This window comes from Bos javanicus, chromosome 2 (genome assembly GCF_032452875.1).
Source record: "Bos javanicus breed banteng chromosome 2, ARS-OSU_banteng_1.0, whole genome shotgun sequence".
In the NCBI taxonomy this organism is placed as follows: domain Eukaryota; kingdom Metazoa; phylum Chordata; class Mammalia; order Artiodactyla; family Bovidae; genus Bos; species Bos javanicus.
In genome coordinates this window covers 35136130-35154519 of record NC_083869.1, presented here as the reverse complement: position 1 = coordinate 35154519, position 18390 = coordinate 35136130, and the positions used below count along the sequence as shown (strand labels likewise).

Below are 18390 nucleotides of genomic sequence, written 5' to 3'. Positions count from 1 at the left end.
TGATTTCTATTTTGTTTTTAGAAATTTTGCTTGATATATTTCCCTCCTTAGTTCTCAAAATAATTGTATCTTATTTAATTAATTTTTTTTTTTTAGGAGAGAGAGGGGAGGAAAAACAAAGCCTTGGGAAAAATTATACCTGCCAGTATTAACAAGAGAATTCTTGAATTAAGAAATTTTTCAAACTCAGCAAATTGAAGCTTAACACCACAAGAGCTGTAGCTACTGACCAGGTAAGAATTAAGAATGTATTTTACTTTTATTTATTCTTTCAGGATATTGTTATAACAATATTATGAAAATATGTTACTTTTAACACAGATCAAAAGCTCAGATTTAAGAGTTCTTGAAAGTCACAAGTTGCACTTTTGTTCTTCTCTGCTTTCTATAAACTTCTTAAAAGTAGTGTAATTTAGAACACTTATCGATATATTTCATTTCCAAATGTTGGCTTTTTATTGAACCTTATTATCTTATCTTAAATGTTTTAGTTTGCTAAATATTTTTTTCTGTTTGCTGAGACATCTCATTTTGCTAAAAACACAAGTTTGACCTGCCAGATTTTCTTTCCCTCTGCTCCCCACATAGCTCATGTATATTCACAGCATCTGGAGTCTGTGTAAAGTCATCAGAAACAACACAGGGGGAATAGATAAACTGAACACAGCTGGGAATTTACTTTGGCTTGGAATATATAAAATGTCTAAAATTTTTTCCCCCATTTGTTCTTTATGTTAGTAAGCTTGCACTGATCCAAAAGAATTTTTTTTTCTTGGAATAATATCTTGTAGAGGAATAAATGTCTTTAATATTTTAAATACACAGGACTTTATTTTGTTTTGTTTTCAGTCAACAGCCTTTAAAAAGTACTGTGTATTGAATGCCATATTTGAGTTATGGAATTTTAATGAGAATTTAATGGAGAATTTATTTGTAAATGTTGCTGTTAGGAGGGTTAATTAATATTGTGAAGTGGAAATTTTGTGTAGACTATCAAGTTTTCTTATGTGCCTTTTCGTTTTTTAAAGAGAGTTTATCTATTATCAGTCTCTCAAACTTGTGGCGTGAAGGATGCCAGACCCAAAACATATTATTTTGTTTATATAAAATTCAAAAACCCTGAGAAGCTATACTGTTAGACCTTGGAATTCTACCTTTGTAGGGTGTTGGAGACTAGGAAGGGAGTATAAAAGATTCTTAAGTGCTGGTAAGGTTCTCTTTCTTCATCTAGGCGGTGGTTATGGTGGTATGTTCGCTTTGTACAGATTCCATGGTTGTATCATTTGGGCAGTTTTCTAAATTAGGATTTGAATGAAGTTTGCAGTATTAACAATGTTAAATATTCACAGGATTAAATTGTTAGCAATATTCAACAAACATGATTAGGCAACAGTGTAATGATTATAAGTTAGTAGAGTTAGTAAAGCTGTTCTAACTAGTAAAACAACTTGGACAAGTGACAAAATTAATCTGTTAGTGTTTATTTAGTGTCAAATATAATTTGTAGTAATGCCATTTTTTAAAGCACACATGTAGGAAGAAGAGGAATTTTAAGGCATAGTAGCAGTTTCCAAGTAGAAAACATTGCTTCATTATTATGTTTATTTAGTTGTACTAACATTAATTTTTATAATTTGATTACTCCTTTTTGTGTATTTGTGGCCATATTAGTACCCTTGCTATTTTTTCCTTTGATTTCTTCTGTGAAATTTTTGAGCTTATAAGAGTATCTTCTGTAGTTACTCCAGAGATGAAAAAAAATCAGATCGACACTTCGAAGTTAATCTTCTTTGTATTGATTTACTCTAAAATTGAGACCAGCAGCCGAATTTCCTTAGTGAAAATGGTGTATATCTTCACAGTATCTGAAATAATGCAAACTATCTGTGTGGATTCTAGAACACTATCCTAATGCACCTAATGTTTACTTTATAATATTTTGTTTAGTATAATGAGTACGTTTTAAAGCCTTTGATGCTAATTCAGAGATCCATAATCTGCTCACAATGTCTTTCACATGTAGTTTTGATGATAACTGACAAGCTGTAAGTTAATTAGCACAGAACTTACTAATGAGGATGTTAAAATTTAATTTAAAAGTGAGGATTTTTATTTGTACACTCTGGACAAATTGAAGGAAATTCAATCATACATATGATAAGCATTTCAGGCACTTTTTCTTCATTCAGGTACTTTATTAGATAACAATAAGAAAATATAATTAACTTAATGATAGCAAAGTTTTGAAAGTATGCTAAGATTGCTTGTCTTTAAAACTGGGGATAACCCAAAACCAAAGCAGTAAAATAAGGTCTGTTAATTAGCATGGAAGACAGCTTCTTGAATTAATATGTGGTGTTAATTAACAGGAAGTCTGATGTTGTGTTGTAATTACCACCAATATTTTTGACATACTGAGTGACTGAAGGTGAATTACATAGATAGCAATTGAGTAAACACTTTTGTGCTTAGGATCGTTTTTCTTTGTTTCTGTTTTCTAGAAATATGGACAGACTTCTTAGACTTGGAGGAGGTATGCCTGGACTGGGCCAGGTTAGTATATCGACTAAGTATTTCTTTGTGTGTTAATTACAAACCTTTGACTAGTTATCCAAACAGAAAGAAATCACTCCCAAGAAATTCTCCTCATAGGTGACCTTATGATAAGAAGCTTCCCTTACTGCTGGTTGTTGTATACCAACACTAAAGAACTTGTGAGAATATGTTCTATTATCTTAATTTAATTTTCTCCTAGGAATAAGAATTTTCTCTGCTTTGATTTAAACTTTTGAGATATGCAAGATAATCAAAGTTGCCTTTTGGTTAAAAAAAGAGAGACTCATAATATGGTATTTCTGGGTTTACAATGTAGACTTTAAAAGTAACGCATGAAAAAGTAAACATTGCATACTACTGGCAAGATCCAGAAAACCCATAGAATGTCTGTATGGACAATCTTAACATTGGTAAATTCCTTCTAGTAATTATATTACATGGATGAATAAGTAGTACCTCTTTTTCCTTTAAATTTGATATATACAATTTCTTTCACATGCTTATTAAAAGTACATTAATTTTCAGTTATTTTTAATATTATCATTTATTTTGTTCTGTACAGTTGAGGCAAATGGCCTCCAGATAGATTTCTAGCTTAGGATATTCTGTCTGCTTTCAGCTGAAGAAGAAATTTCTGCCTTTTTTGAATTCTACAGTGATTGTCTTTCCAATCTTCCAGTCACAAAAAAGATGACTATGTGAGACTTTCATGTAATATATTATTTTATGTCGACATTTTGGGAGTATTTTTCTAACCCACCTTTAGAACCCTTTTAGTGATCAGCTTTCCCGTATTTCCATATCACTATCAATGATTTTGTCTTCCTTGATTCATAGTAGTCTAATATTTTGTGTGGGAAATAGTTGTGTTTGAGATTTCATGAAATTTTCAATGTTTCTTAGGCACTTGTACAAGAATTCTGTGTTAGGCCCGTTGTGCTTGATGACTAATAAACTTTTTCCTTTTAGGATGTTGAAATCATTTTATGGTTCTGTATCACATCCTTGCATAGACCATTTGTTAGTTTTGACTATTTCTCATGTTCCTTTTTTATAAGCATGTTTCTTTATGATTCTTCATTTTTCTAACATCTTTGTAATACGTTTGCTTGAGAGGTCTAAGTTTCTCTGAACTTGGCCCCTAAAGCTGCTTTCATACTTTTGCAAACATTATAGGTAGCTTCTAGAATTTTCTGCTTCATTCTAAAATCAGCAGTAATATTGTTTAGGTATATAAAAGTGTCAAAAGTGAACTGAGGTGGTGTATAGATACTTCACATTTACCTGCAAATTACAGGTAAAGATATTACTTTACTGGAATTCTTAAGAGAAGTTGCTTCAAATTTAAATACCAAAATAACTTTTCCCTTAAGTAGTAGATACAGTAAATTATATATCCATGCCAGAAATCCATGCCTGGGAATTACTGGACATGAAATGATGGTTTGACTGACCACAGATTGATTTACATCATACCTCAGTGACCACTGCAAACCTTTGCATTGAGTGGAAAACTAAGTGTTGGTTCAGTAACTTGGCCTTGGTTTTGGATAATTTCATCGGCACGTGTTCCTCCTCAACTGTATTCTTATTTGAACTTGAAAATATGTTGTCTGAGAATCTGTTACTTCATGTGTTTCATTTTTCTGATTAGATGACAGACTTTCAAAAGAATGATATATGGGGTTCTTATTTCTGTGATAACCTTGTTTACCAAATACTAGGTGTTCAATAATTATATTTTTTCTTAAAATTGTATTATGCTCTTGTTCTAGACTAAATTGACAAACAGATATGATGTTACTTCTATAAAATGAAATGTGTATTATTTTGTAATAAGGAGTAAAAAAGTTAAGTGTATTGTTTATTAAAAAAAATTTTTTTTGGCTGTGCATCCATGGCATACAGGATCTTAGTTCTTTGACCAGGGATCAAGCCCATGCCTCTGCAGTGGAAGCAGGGAGTCTTAACCACTGGAGTGCCAGGGAAGTCCCAAGTGTATTATTTAGTTTTAATTAAAAAGTCAAAGATCTTTGGATTGATAATAGCTATTTCCATTTGATAACGCGTAGCAGCCAATAAAAGTGGAAAAGGAGATATAATTTGTTTTATCCCTCCAAAAATAGTGGGAAATGTTACTATCTTACCATATAATGGAAAAGGCAGGATTTCTTCATAAATAGGGGCAGATTACTTGCTGTTAACTTTTCAATGGCCCTTTTAAAACACTGAAATTGTAGCAGAATAAAGTTTTCCATCCATCCTATTGACTCAGCTTTCTTTGACTAGAAATGACATTTCTCTTTTCCATGGCTAATCCTTTCACTTATTCTCTGATCCCATCCTGTCTTGAAACCTTAATCATCTCCACTGATCTTTTTCTCTGTTACAGATATTTGAATGTCCTATATCCCCCCAAAACTTCACTGCATCCTGCCATTAAATGTTTCATTTCCAGAATTCCTGTAATAATAGCTGAGACTCACATATTCTACCTCCTTACTTCCATTGACTGATGAGATTATATTCTGGCCTCCTCCATTACTGTACTAGAATTGTTCAAATTGTCAAGTCTATTGGCTCACTTTTAGTTCTCTTTTCAGTGTTTTAATATATCACATTGTTCACAGTGTCTTTCTTGAATCTTTCTTCCATTAGCTTTATCCTGTTACTTTTTCCTAGCTCTTTATTATGATATGCATACCCTATAAGACAACTTAAAAAGTTTTTTTTTAATATTACATTTTTAAATGTTATTATTTGAATCAGATCAGATCAGATCAGTCGCTCAGTCGTGTCCGACTCTTTGCAACCCCATGAATCGCAGCACGCCAGGCCTCCCTGTCCATCACTAACTCCCAGAGTTCACTCAGACTCACGTCCATCGAGTCAGTGATGCCATCCAGCCATCTCATCCTCTGTCATCCCCTTCTCCTCCTGCCCCCAATCCATCCCAGCATCAGAGTCTTTTCCAATGAGTCAACTCTTCGCATGAGGTGGCCAAAGTACTGGAGTTTCAGCTTTAGCATCATTCCTTCCAAAGAAATCCCAGGGCTGATCTCCTTCAGAATGGACTGGTTGGATGTCCTTGCAGTCCAAGGGACTCTCAAGAGTCTTCTCCAACACCACAGTTCAAAAGCATCAATTCTTTGGTGCTCAGCCTTCTTCACAGTCCAACTCTCACATCCATACATGACCACAGGAAAAACCATAGCCTTGACTAGACGGACCTTTGTTGGCAAAGTAATGTCTCTGCTTTTCAATATGCTATCTAGGTTGGTCATGACTTTCCTTCCAAGGAGTAAGCGTCTTTTGATTTCATGGCTGCAGTCACCATCTGCAGTGATTTTGGAGCCCAAAAAAATAAAGTCTGACACTGTTTCCACTGTTTCCCCATCTATTTCCCATGAAGTGATGGGACCAGATGCCATGATCTTCGTTTTCTGAATGTTGAGCTTTAAGCCAACTTTTTCACTCTCCACTTTCACCTTCATCAAGAGGCTTTTTAGTTCCTCTTCACTTTCTGCCATAAGGGTGGTGTCATCTGCATATCTGAGGTTATTAATATTTCTCCCAGCAATCTTGATTCCAGCTTGAGTTTCTTCCAGTCCAGCGTTTCTCATGATGTACTCTGCATATAAGTTATATTGTCACCCTGTCACCCTGTGACAATATACAGCCTTGATGTACTCCCTTTCCTATTTGGAACCAGTCTGTTGTTCCATGTCCAGTTCTAACTGTTGCTTCCTGACCTGCCAAATTCAGAGTTAAATTGAAGAAAGTAGGGAAAACCACTAGACCATTAAGGTATGACCTAAATCAAATCCCTTATGATTATACAGTGGAAGTGAGAAATAGATTTAAGGGCCTAGATCTGATAGATAGAGTGCCTGATGAGCTATGGAATGAGGTTCGTGACATTGTACAGGAGACAGGGATCAAGACCATTCCCATGGAAAAGAAATGCAAAAAAGCAAAATGGCTGTCTGGGGAGGCCTTACAAATAGCTGTGAAAAGAAGAGAAGTGAAAAGCAAAGGAGAAAAGGAAAGATATAAACATCTGAATGCAGAGTTCCAAAGAATAGCAAGAAGAGATAAGAAAGCCTTCTTCAGCGATTAATACAAAGAAATAGAGGAAAACAACAGAATGGGAAAAACTGGAGATCTCTTCAAGAAAATTAGAGCTACCAAGGGAACATTTCATGCAAAGATGGGCTCGATAAAGGACAGAAATGGCATGGAGCAGAAGATATTAAGAAGAGATGGCAAGAATACACAGAAGAACTGTACAAAAAAGATCTTCACGACCCAGATAATCATGATGGTGTGATCACTGACCTAGAGCCAGACATCCTGGAATGTGAAGTCAAGTGGGCCTTAGAAAGCATCACTACGAACAAAGCTAGTGGAGGTGATGGAATTCCAGTTGAGCTGTTCCAGGTCCTGAAGGATGATGCTGTGAAAGTGCTGCACTCAATATGCCAGCAAATTTGGAAAACTCAGCAGTGGCCACAGGACTGGAAAAGGTCAGTTTTCATTCCAGTCCCAAAGAAAGGCAATGCCAAAGAATGCTCAGACTACCGCACAGTTGGCACTCATCTCACACGCTAGTAAGGTAATGCTTAAAATTCTCCAAGCCAGGCTTCAGCAAAATGTGAACCGTGAACTTCCTGATGTTCAGGCTGGTTTTCGAAAAGGCAGAGGAACCAGAGATCAAATTGCCAACATCCGCTGGATCATGGAGAAAGCAAGAGAGTTCCAGAAAAACATCTATTTCTGCTTTATTGACTATGCCAAAGCCTTTGACTGTGTGGATCACAATAAACTGTGGAAATTATTTGAATAGTAGCAGCCTAAAATCATTAAATCTGTCCATAATACCCTACTTCAGTATAACTTATCAGTAGTGAAGCAAAAACAGATGTTTTATTAGAACTATTACAATTTATAAATGAATAGCTTTTTGTTTAAAATATGTTTTTATTTACTTTGCTACAGTGCTTATGAACTTGAAATTACTGAAAGATGTGAGATGATTGTATTAAAAGCATTTATTGCTCTCATTAGACGGCTTGATTGTCTTTATAACCATCCCAGCCTAGGTCTTGGCAACTAAGCTATTTCCAAAAGCAGTCAAGACTAAACCCAAGAGATGGGCATAGCCAAAGCATAGTTGCAGTCTCGAAAAGTTTCTTTTAAAATAATTTAATTATAGTTACTTTATTTTATTTATTTATATTTTGGCCTTGCCACGTGGCTTACATATTTTAGTTCTCTGATGGGGGATCGAACTCGTGTTTCCTGAAGTGGAAGCTGAGTCCTAACCGCTGGATCACCAGGGAATTCTATCCACAAGTTTAGGGACTTCCCTTCTGATCTAGTGGTTAAGACTGCACTCCCAATGCAAGGGGGCCTGGGTTCAATCTCTTTTCAGGAAACTAGATCCCACATGCCTCAGCTAAGTGTTCATCCCACAACTGAAAGATTCTACATGCCACAGCTGAGACCTGGTACAGCCCAATAAATACATATTAAAACAAATTTAAATAGAAGTTTTAGTTTAAATCTCTTGGTCAATTTTAACTTTAGAAAGAGTTGAGATAAGCTTAAAAGTGAATGAAACTGGAGTAAAATGTCAGTGGCATTATCTTGTATTTGAATTCTTTAGACCAATGTTTTGAATTTTTTATTATGTTGGTTGTTTTGCTCTAGGGAATACCAAAGTAAACAAGAATATCATTATTTAGTCTAGGGACCTAACAATCTGGTAGACATACAGCAGTTATGTTTTAAGGGCCTGGCACATATTAAGTACTTCTAATTAGCAAATGTTAGTGCTTTTTATAAATAATGTGATTTTTATAGGATATGGTATTTAATTTTTTACACAAAAAGGGAAAGTGAGACTGAATTGAGGAAATGATGCTTGAACTAAATTTTGGATTATATCCAAGACATAATGAGAAAAGCCAGGAGAATAGGTGATATGAGGGGAAATAATGGAAAAGGAAGCTGGGAAGGGAGTTTGGAGTAGATTAGATATAGGCATTCAACAGGTATTGAATGCCATTCTTAGTGATTTTTACTTTTTCTCCAATTGTACTTTGATGAAGACTTTTTATTTTTTTATCAGAGTTGTGAGATTAATTACACCTGTGTTTTTGAAAAGTAATTCTAGTGGTAGTTTGAAGGAAAGAGTTTAAAGGTAAAGTCATCAATTATATGAAATATTTTTGACTTTTAACCTTCTAGGAACACTAGTAGGATTATGCCTTTCCATCATTTTTGAACTTAGCCTGCTTGTGATTTTGCTTTGGCTGGTGGAGTTTGACTTGGAAATTGACAGGTCACTTTTAGACAGAAACTTTAAGAATCAGTGTGTGATTTGCCTGCCCTGGTAACCCAGGAAGTATGGAAATGGAAACTCTCTGAATGGAATCTCTCTGAGAGAGAGAGAGACATAACAATCTATAAGTCAGAAATCCTATGATTTTTGTGTGATATTCCTGAATTTTTTAGTCTCTAGTTTTTAAGAAGCATGATATAGGCCAAACTAAACACAAACTAAAAACATATGTTTTACCTGTAAGTTACCAGATTGTATCTCTCTAACACTGACTTCAGTAACTTCTGATGCAAAAATAAGGGAAAGTTCTATAGGGGGGTGGTCAGAAAAAGCTTTCTGATAGTGGTGAGATGTAAGGTACATTTTGAAGGATTATTCCAGGTGACTAGACTTAAAAAAAAAATATGATCTGTTTTATTTGTTATAACTCCCAAATCCACAGTGTATGGATTTTGTATTTAAAACCAATAACTATTTTTTGTTTTCTGTTATGAGTCTTGGAGTAGAAATGTTTTTTCAATTATTTATCTTACAGGTTTTAATGTAACACTTTATAGAAGGGATTAATTTAATATAATAATGGGGGAAATGACTGGAATAAATGCAGAAGTAACACCATTTTCATGAATGATGAGTTTCAGTATCATATGCCAGTTCTCTCCAGTTAATCATAAATTCAGTGCAGTTCCAATAAAAATACTAACCAGAATTTTCATAGAATTAGAAAACTGATTATAAAATTTATATAGGAGGGAAAAAAAAACACAAAACCCCAAGAATAGCAAAGAGATTCTTAGAAAGGAAAAAGAAATTTTGTTTCACCAAATATCAAAATATATTTTAATACTGTGTGACCCAAGTAGTGTTTTATTGGAATAGAGATAGGCGGTGGTGGTTGTTCAGTCACCAAGTTATGTCTGATTCTTTGTAACTCCATGGACTGTAGCACGCCGGTCTTCCCCTGTCCCTCACCATCTCCTGGAGTTTGCCCAAGATAGAGATAGGTAGATTGGTATAATCAAATAGAAAGTTCAGAAATAGACTCATGTATATATGGAAACTTGATTTATAGTAGAGATGGTATTAAAAATTAGTGGGGAAAGAGAGGCCTAATCATTAAATGATGCTGAAGCAGGTGGCTTTCTTTATGGGAAGGAAAACTAATACTAAATACCTACCTAATTCTGTACACAAAAATCTATAGCAAATGTATTAAAGATCTGCCTATGAAAATTAAAGTTATAATTTTGGAAGACACACCTATTAAGATAGTTATCCAGAAAATGTAGCAAATAAGCAACTGTTGGTGAGAGTATAGAGAAACCCTTGTGCATTGCTGGTAGGAATATAAAATTGTGTGACCTCTATGGAAAATGATATGGTGGTTCCTCAAAAAATTAAATAGAATTATATGATCCAGCAATTCCATATCTGGGTATATAACCCAAATAATTGAAATTAGGGGCTCAAATAGATATTTGTACTGCCACTTTATAACAGCAGCATTTGTAATAGCCAAAAGGTAGAAGCAGCTTGTATTTATTGATGGCTTAGTGGATAAACAAAATGTGGTATATTAATACTGTGGATTATTATTCAACCTAAAAAGTGCTGACACATGCCTCAACATGGGTGAACCTTGAAGACATTATTCTGAATGAAATTAACCAGTCACAAAAGGACGAATATTTTATGATTTCGCTTAAATGAGTTACTAGTCTGATTCATAGAGACAAAAAGTAGGATGGTAGTTGCCAGGAGTTGGGGGTTGTAGTGGAATGAAGAGTTGGTGTTTAGTGGTACAGAGTTTCAGGTTGGGAAGACGAAAGTTCTGTAGACGGTGGTGATGATTGTACTGCTGCTGCTGCTGCTAAGTCGCTTCAGTCGTGTCCGACTCTGTGTGATCTCATAGACGGCAGCCCACAAGACTCCCCCGTCCCTCGGATTCTCCAGGCAAGAATACTGGAGTGCGGTGCCATTTCCTTCTCCAATGCATGAAAGTGAAAAGTGAAAGTGAAGACGCTCAGTCATGTCTGACTCTTAGTGACCCCATGGACTGCAGCCTACCAGGCTCCTCTGTCCATGGGATTTTCCAGGCAAGAGTACTGGAGTGGGTTGCCATTGCTTTCTCCGATGATTGTACAACAGTGTGAATGTACTTAATGCCATGAAATTGTTCACTTAACAATGGTTAAAATGGTAAATTTTATGTTATGAAAGTAAAAAAGTGTTGGATTAATTTTTTTAAAACAAACACTTGTTGTGAAGTGTTAATGAAGACTTAGGAAGCAACAATTCTCATGGAAGCCTTTTTCCTTAGGGTTGGTCTGGGTGTGACAGTTTGGATTATCGAAAAATTGCAAAGCACTTAAGTGTCAAAATGCATTATGATGGAACATTATATAGCAGTTAAAGTGAACTAGGTTCTATATCTCAGTATGCATAATACAAACATATTAAGAGAAAATTTCAGGTTGTAGGTATATACATACACTATGAAAGCATTAATGCTAATTCTTAAAACAGGATAACTTTTTTTAAAGGTAAAAGTATTACAAGTTCTAAAGCATCTCTGTTCAATAGAACTTTATGCTGTGAAGGAAATGTTCTGTATGTGCTAATACAATAGCTATTATTAAGGACTTCACAGGTGGCGCTAGTGGTAAAGAACCACCTGGCAATGCAGGAGATGTCAGAGTTGCAGGTTCGATCCCTGAGTTGGGAAGATCCCCTGGAGGAGGGCACGGCAACCCACTCCAGTATTCTTACTTAGAGAATTCCATGGATAGAGGAGCCTGGAAGGCTGTGGTCCCCAGGGTTGCAAAGAGCAGACATGACTGAAGTGACTTAGCATGCACACACGGCTATTATTAAGCCTTTGAAATGTGACTGCAACAACTGAATTTTTAATTTTACTGAATTTTAATTCACTTAAATTCCACAGCTTCATGTTGAGTCCACGATATGTACCAGTATGACTTGAAGAACTGAATTTTTAATTCTACCTGAATTTGAGTAATCACATGTAGCTAGTGGCTACCATGTTGTATACCACAGGTCTGAATAACCCACGTTAAGTTCATGAGAAGGGAGGGAGACAAAAGGAATTTCCACTTCATAAATAGTGTTCTCTCTTTTTACTAAGAACAACAATAAAGAAAAAGAACAGCTCAGTGAATAACATTAAATAAGATTTTCCTTTAGTTAAACTTCTTTTAAAAGCTGCCAAGTAAAACAAAATCAGAATTTTAATTTTATTTTCATGCCTTACTTAGATGTTCCATATTCTCTCTTAATCTTGGAGTTGAAGAGGGTAACACTTTAGAGGTTGCCAGAGACAAGATCATGTAGGGCCTTGTAGGAAATTCTCTTCCAAGTGACTTGGGAAGTTGTTAGAGGTGTCTAAGCACAGGAGTTTTGCTCATCATACTTCCATTTTTAAAGAACCGGGATACTCTTGGAGATGAGACTTAAGGCAGGAATGAAAGCAGAGACAAGAAGCTACTATACTGTTTTGAAATAAATTACAGATTATGATGTTTTATTTTTATTGTGTATTTACTAGAGAGATTCTGGTGTGGCTTCAGCCAGCGTAGATTAATGTGTACAGTTGATGTTTACACCTGTTTTCACATTTGAAACAAAACTTTTGTTTATTGCTGGTGCAGTAGCTTGAAAATGAGCAGGTGTTTACAAAAGGCTTTTTATGAGTTCTTTATGTTCCTGAGCTCTTTAACCTGTCTGTATTGACAGTTTTTATATACCGATGGATGTTTCTGATTACGTTTTTTCCCCATTTGATTCTTTGAGTATCTTTCCTGATGTGATCCTCTGAACATTTACAAAGAGCCTTTCTAAACATCAATAGATAATTTGGTCATTTTTCTTCCTATTAAGAAGTAGGTAAGAAGCGACTTAGCAGCAGCAGCAGCAAAGTGTGAAAGTGTTAGTCACTCATCATATCTGACTCTTTGTGACCCGATGGACTGTAGCCCACCAGGCTCCTCTGTCCATGGAATTCTCCAGGCAAGAATACTGGAATGGGTTGCCATGTCCTTCTTCAGCGGAGTTTCCTGACCCAGGGATTGAACCTAGGTCTCTCGCATTGCAGACAGATTCTTTACCGTTTGAGCTAAAGGGTCAAGAAATTTGAATTGTCTTATTTCTTTGCTTAACTACAAATAAATAGTGATTTTGCTTTAGAAACAAAGTAAAAATACAAAATGCATGTAATTCTTTTCATTTGCTGCTCTTGATGTAATAATTTTATTATTTAAAAAGTATAGCTCCTAATTATTTTATTCATGTACTTGAGCTGATGTTTCTACTGTAGAAAATTAAGAAAGAGGTCAGGTCAAAAGTAAGCTAATTAGAACATACTTCTTTTAGGTGTCATTGTAATGCAATTCTTCTGCATAGGTATTAAACCCTATGAAAAATGTGATGCTCCTGAGAAGTCTCAAATCGGTTCTTGGGTGTTCTCAAGTAAAAGGGAGGCAAATTTCAGGTAGTGGCACTGTGGTTAATCTGTGTTGTTTTGTTTGAACTTCCTAGTTGTGACTGGTCTTTGAAGGGGAAAGGTCTTTGACATTTGTGAATGTTAAATTTCTATTTTAACATGAAATTACCATAAATGACTTTGCTTGAATTCTTTAGAACATAAGGAGAGCAGTGATGTGTTTTTCAATTACAGTGAAATTGTCTTCCAGAATTGATCACATTCTGATGAAATAAAAAGTCAAAATTCTGAGGAAAAACAAAATGTTAAGATTTTTAAAGTCAAGGATATGATGGATCCATGACAAATGATTCTGCTTTTGGTAGAAAGGGTATATGGAGTGAGAAATAAGATACTTTTGTCTAGTATAGGAAACTAAGATATTATAATAATACCTTAATATTCCAAATGTGTGGGATGTTATGATCATAAAAATTCAATTTATATCTTTTCCTTCCTTACCCTCAACATCATTTTACATGTTTGGTTTACTGGTCACTTTGCTCATTTGGTACACTGATCTTCGGGCTTCCAATCTTAAACCTGCCTAACATGATTTCTCATTTTTTAGTTCATATTATCATTTGGACAGTTCTTTAGGTATCATGCTAACTTAAAATCTGGACAGTCATGGCCAGTGTTCTATCCCACAACATAAGTTCAAGGTGGTTCTTCATGAGTTATTATCTGGGTTGAGCATCCTGGAAGTATGCCCCCAAGAGCAGGGCGATGGTCTCTACTGGGCAGCCTCCCAGTGCTGCTTTTCAAACTGTTGTCAGTGATTTCACAGGCCCTTCCCTCGAGGAGACTGAATGAATGCCTGTGTTGGGCACAATGGGAAGGCTTAGGGACAATAAAAAGTTAAGTGATAGGGATAATTGTACTTTTCTCTGTTTCATTGTATATACATTTCCTATCTTTTTACTTGATTACATTCTTACCTGCCTGTGGTATCTCTCTGTTCTTTGTAGTGTTCTAAATACCAGAACCTGAGTAATTAGAAGCAAAATGCTTATCAAAAGTAGACAACACAGTAACATATAATTTTGGAAAAACACCCCTTTCTGTTTTATAGTAAAGATGTTCTTTTACTTCATGGGAAATTATTGTTTTATTACCTAGAAAAATACTTTTTTGTTACTATTATATTGCTCTATCTCTATAAGGAGATAATTGTGATTTTACTTCAGTTTGTAACTCATTCCGGAGTTTCTGCTCACGATTGCCTTCCCCCTTGCAGGTTCTGATTACTTATATGCGTTTCCTAGTTTCTGCTTTATAGATAGAAACTGAGGTCTTCAAATATTTTATAGCTCAGTCTTTCTACAAGATTCTTCCTTGGGGCTTTCCTTGGGGTCTGAAAATTGTAGGAATACAGGGAGATAGCCAAATTATCTGAATAGGGAATGTATGATTCAGTGGGATAGCCAAATTATCTGAATAGGGAATGTATGTTTCAGTGGGATTTGGAGCAAATTTGACAGTTGTGTCAGGATTCTTCTCTGGAATTTATAGAAGTAGGATGGAGAAAGGGATGAGAGCTAAATGGACAAATGCTGAGGGCTTTCATGATTTAATGTGAGTGTTGTGTGTGTATAATCTCCTCATTTAATCCTCAACAGCAGTCCTCTATGGATAGGGATAATTATTTCCATATTATTGGGCCAAGTCATGGAACTAACAGGAAGTGGAGCTAGAGTTGGAACACACATCTTTCTGAGGCCAAAGTCTATTCTGCATCAACACCGTGACATTAGGTAGATAATATCTATGATGTTAGATACTTGCTTCATATAACATTAGGCTACTTGCTTCATAAATTAGAAAGCCTTAACAGTCTGGAATTTTTATTGGGCAAAATGTAGGTGAAGAGAAGATGCCTGCTTTACAATTTTTTTAGGAAACCTAAAATATTTGAGAGGATTTCTCTTTATGATGACGTTTGTTACATGGCCTATGTTTTTAAAATATTTAAGGAATGAGTAACCATTTTATTCATTTTAATCCTTACGACTGTGTATCTTGACACTGATAAAAGACCGAGGAAGCAAACAGTACAACTTTTTAAAGATGATTTACGTTTCCTACTCCTTTTAGTTTATAAAACATTTTCCTTACTGTTCAGAAACTGATTAGTACTCTAAGCTAGTGGTCAAAGTGTGTGGTTTCATTAAAAATTTTATTTTGGGAAAGAGGTTTCTATTAAGCTAATTTGAATGACTAATCTTGTTGTACCTTGACTTGTAATAATGAAAGAAGAGGTACAGAGAGCTGTTTTATTTGAATAATAGACTTGCCAATTAGCCATCAAGTGCTTCCATCTGTGAAATTGTTGATCAGATGGGTTAGCTGGGATGTTTCCAGACTAGGGCATCATAAATGGCACTTGAAAACTGTCACTTTGATGATGAGGTTTCAAGTATTACACTGCTTGATGCTGTGGAACCTTTTTTTCCCTTTGCAGTACCATGTTTTTTTAGAACATACTGATCCCACTTATGAATTCTGTGGCATCAAGAGAACTTGGGAGACCTGCCACTGATGTAAAGTTCTGCTTAATCTGCTGCTCTGGCCTGTGCTGAGATTAAACCCGAGTATTAACAGCTTCTTTCATGGCCTTCACAGTAATGTTGGTTGGTGATCTGACTGGCACAGGCAGGCGGTGCTTATTGCCTGTGGGCCATGGAACTGGCACATGTTGACAAGTTTCTTTGCACTTTTCCATTAATATAAACTCATTTCCAGATGTTTACTCCCCTAAGTAAATGTATAGTAGTCTAAGGCCACATTAAGTGTTTCTATGTAGTAATCATATGAAGTGAATTTAACATCTGTCCTATATATTTTTAAAGGATTTAACTTACATATTGATAATTATTATATTTAAAAATTTAATAACTTGGAAATATAAATTTCTGGAAATAATTGTCATGTATCCTTCTTTATAATGCTGTGTCTTCCTTGCTTGGTCTTATATTTTATAGGATGTTTTCATTAGTAAGTTGACCTCCTTGAATGCTTGTGGATATGATTAGCTGTTGGAGTCCCTAAATGATTTTCCTGTCTCGTAGGACTGTGTCTTGCTTTTCTTTCCCTATAAACCCAGATTGCTGAAATTTGGGCAGACTTCCTGGTCACCAGTCTGTGTGAGGACAAATTTATGCCCTTTTCCCTTTGTGGACACCAGCTTGCCCTTCTGTTTACCCTGGCACAGATCTCTGACCTGCCTAAACTCATTGTGAAAGGCAGTATGTTGTGGGCAATGATGAAAGGCATGCTCTGGAACGAGGCTAGATCCAACAATGGCTGAGCTCTATGGAAGAGGAAGAGAGTAAGTACGCCCATGGCAGATTCGATGTATGGCAAAACCAATACAATATTGTAAAGTGATTAGCCTTCAATTAAAATAAATTTATATTAAAAATAAATAATTTCCAAGTTAAAAAAAAACAAAACAAAAACTCTTTGCTGCTTTGAAAAAAAAAAAGAATGCTGTGTCAGTGTGCAGGAAAGTGGATGGTTTGGGATCTTGTTCCTATTTATTTTTCTTCCAGGGTAGATTTTTATGTATTTGAATCATCCCCAGGTCCTTCAGCTTCCCTGAGTTGATCCTCTGTCTCCTAATGAGAGAAAAGTATCAATTCTAATGTTTGGTTGGTTGTTACTTGGGATTATCTCACCACTGTGCCTTTTTGTTCTCAAAGGTTTGACCACTCCCCCTCCTAGGCAAAAATGTCCAGTAGTAAGTGAATGACATTGATTAGGCAACAGGTCAGGAAATTGAGGCATGTAACAATTCAGTTGTTCAGTGTGCTGTGTCATTTGAAGAAATACGGCATTTGGGGGGAAAAGTGACTTCAAAGCAGAACCGAGACTGTCGCTGTTAAGTGCTCTTCTGTAGAGCTTTAAACAGAAGTGTAAGAAGAGAAGAGATATGACAGTATTACCTGTGCCTTTCTTCCCCAAAGAATAGAACTTTCTCCTGTGCCTTTTGACCATAGTTACTCTTTCATACCTTGTAAGCATTTTTTCCCTGATGTTTTTTTCTGTCCCTGTTCCTTAATTCCTCAGAAATAGCAGCTCTAATTTTTTGCATGGTGTCTCAAATAGTATTGTGACCAGAAGAACAGTTTGAACAGTTAGGTAGTGAGCAGGAGCATTTCTAGGCAGTCTAGGAGAGAGGATTTCTGTCCCTTAGGCTCCAGCTGTTATGCCTTAGAACCTCTGAGCCTTTTTAGAAAAGGTAAATCATTATTTTAAAATAGGTGATATTTGACATGTTACAGAGTTAAGAAGTTAACTATGCATATGTGAAATGTGTCCATGCCTTTTCTGTCCCCTTCCCTAGGAACTGTTACTAATTTCTTTCTGTTCTTCCAAAAATATTCTATATCAGTGCTGCCCAATAGAACATTCCTTGAGCACAGAAATGGGTTATATCTAGCTGCCTAGTATGGTAGCCATGAGCCATGTGGCTATTAAGCCCTTTAAGTGTGAGTGGTATTACTGAAGAAGTAAATTTTAAATTTGATTTTAAATAGTTTAAAGTTTAAGTACCTGCATATGGCCAATGGCTACTGTATTAAACAGTGTTGTATATATATTTGGGTTGGCCAAAAACTTCATTTTTGTTTTCCATAAGATGGCTCTAGTAGAGCTTAGTTGTCCTCAACTTCATTTGAAACAATTTTGTTAGATTGTATTGTGACAGCTGTCTTATCAGCCTGCGTTAAAAAAAAAGCTTATCAAAATAGGTAAATTTTTATGTAGCCATTTTAATATTGAAGATTGAAGAAAAAGCAACATTTTAGGCATCTTATGTCTTATTATTTCAAGAAAGGTTAAAAATGTAACTGAAATGCAAAAAAACCAAAGATTTGTGCAGTATATGGAGAAGGTGCTGTGACTGATTGAAGGTGTCAGAAATTGTTTGTGAAGTTTCGAGCTGGAGATCAAGTGTCGAAAATCATTTATACTAGCTTGGTTATGT

General features: G+C 35.5%; 1 protein-coding gene across 2 annotated transcripts in view; it reads left to right on the top strand.

Moving 5' to 3' along the window:
- The window catches only part of PSMD14 (proteasome 26S subunit, non-ATPase 14), a 110154-nt gene that overhangs the window by 8338 nt on the left and 83426 nt on the right, over positions 1 to 18390 (top strand). For both annotated transcript variants that reach the window (XM_061436905.1, XM_061436913.1), the window contains exons 2-3: positions 97 to 233; positions 2502 to 2553. In XM_061436905.1, the coding sequence (XP_061292889.1) occupies positions 2506 to 2553 (48 nt within the window). In that variant the 5' untranslated portion in view covers positions 97 to 233; positions 2502 to 2505. The remainder of the gene's footprint in view (positions 1 to 96; positions 234 to 2501; positions 2554 to 18390) is intronic.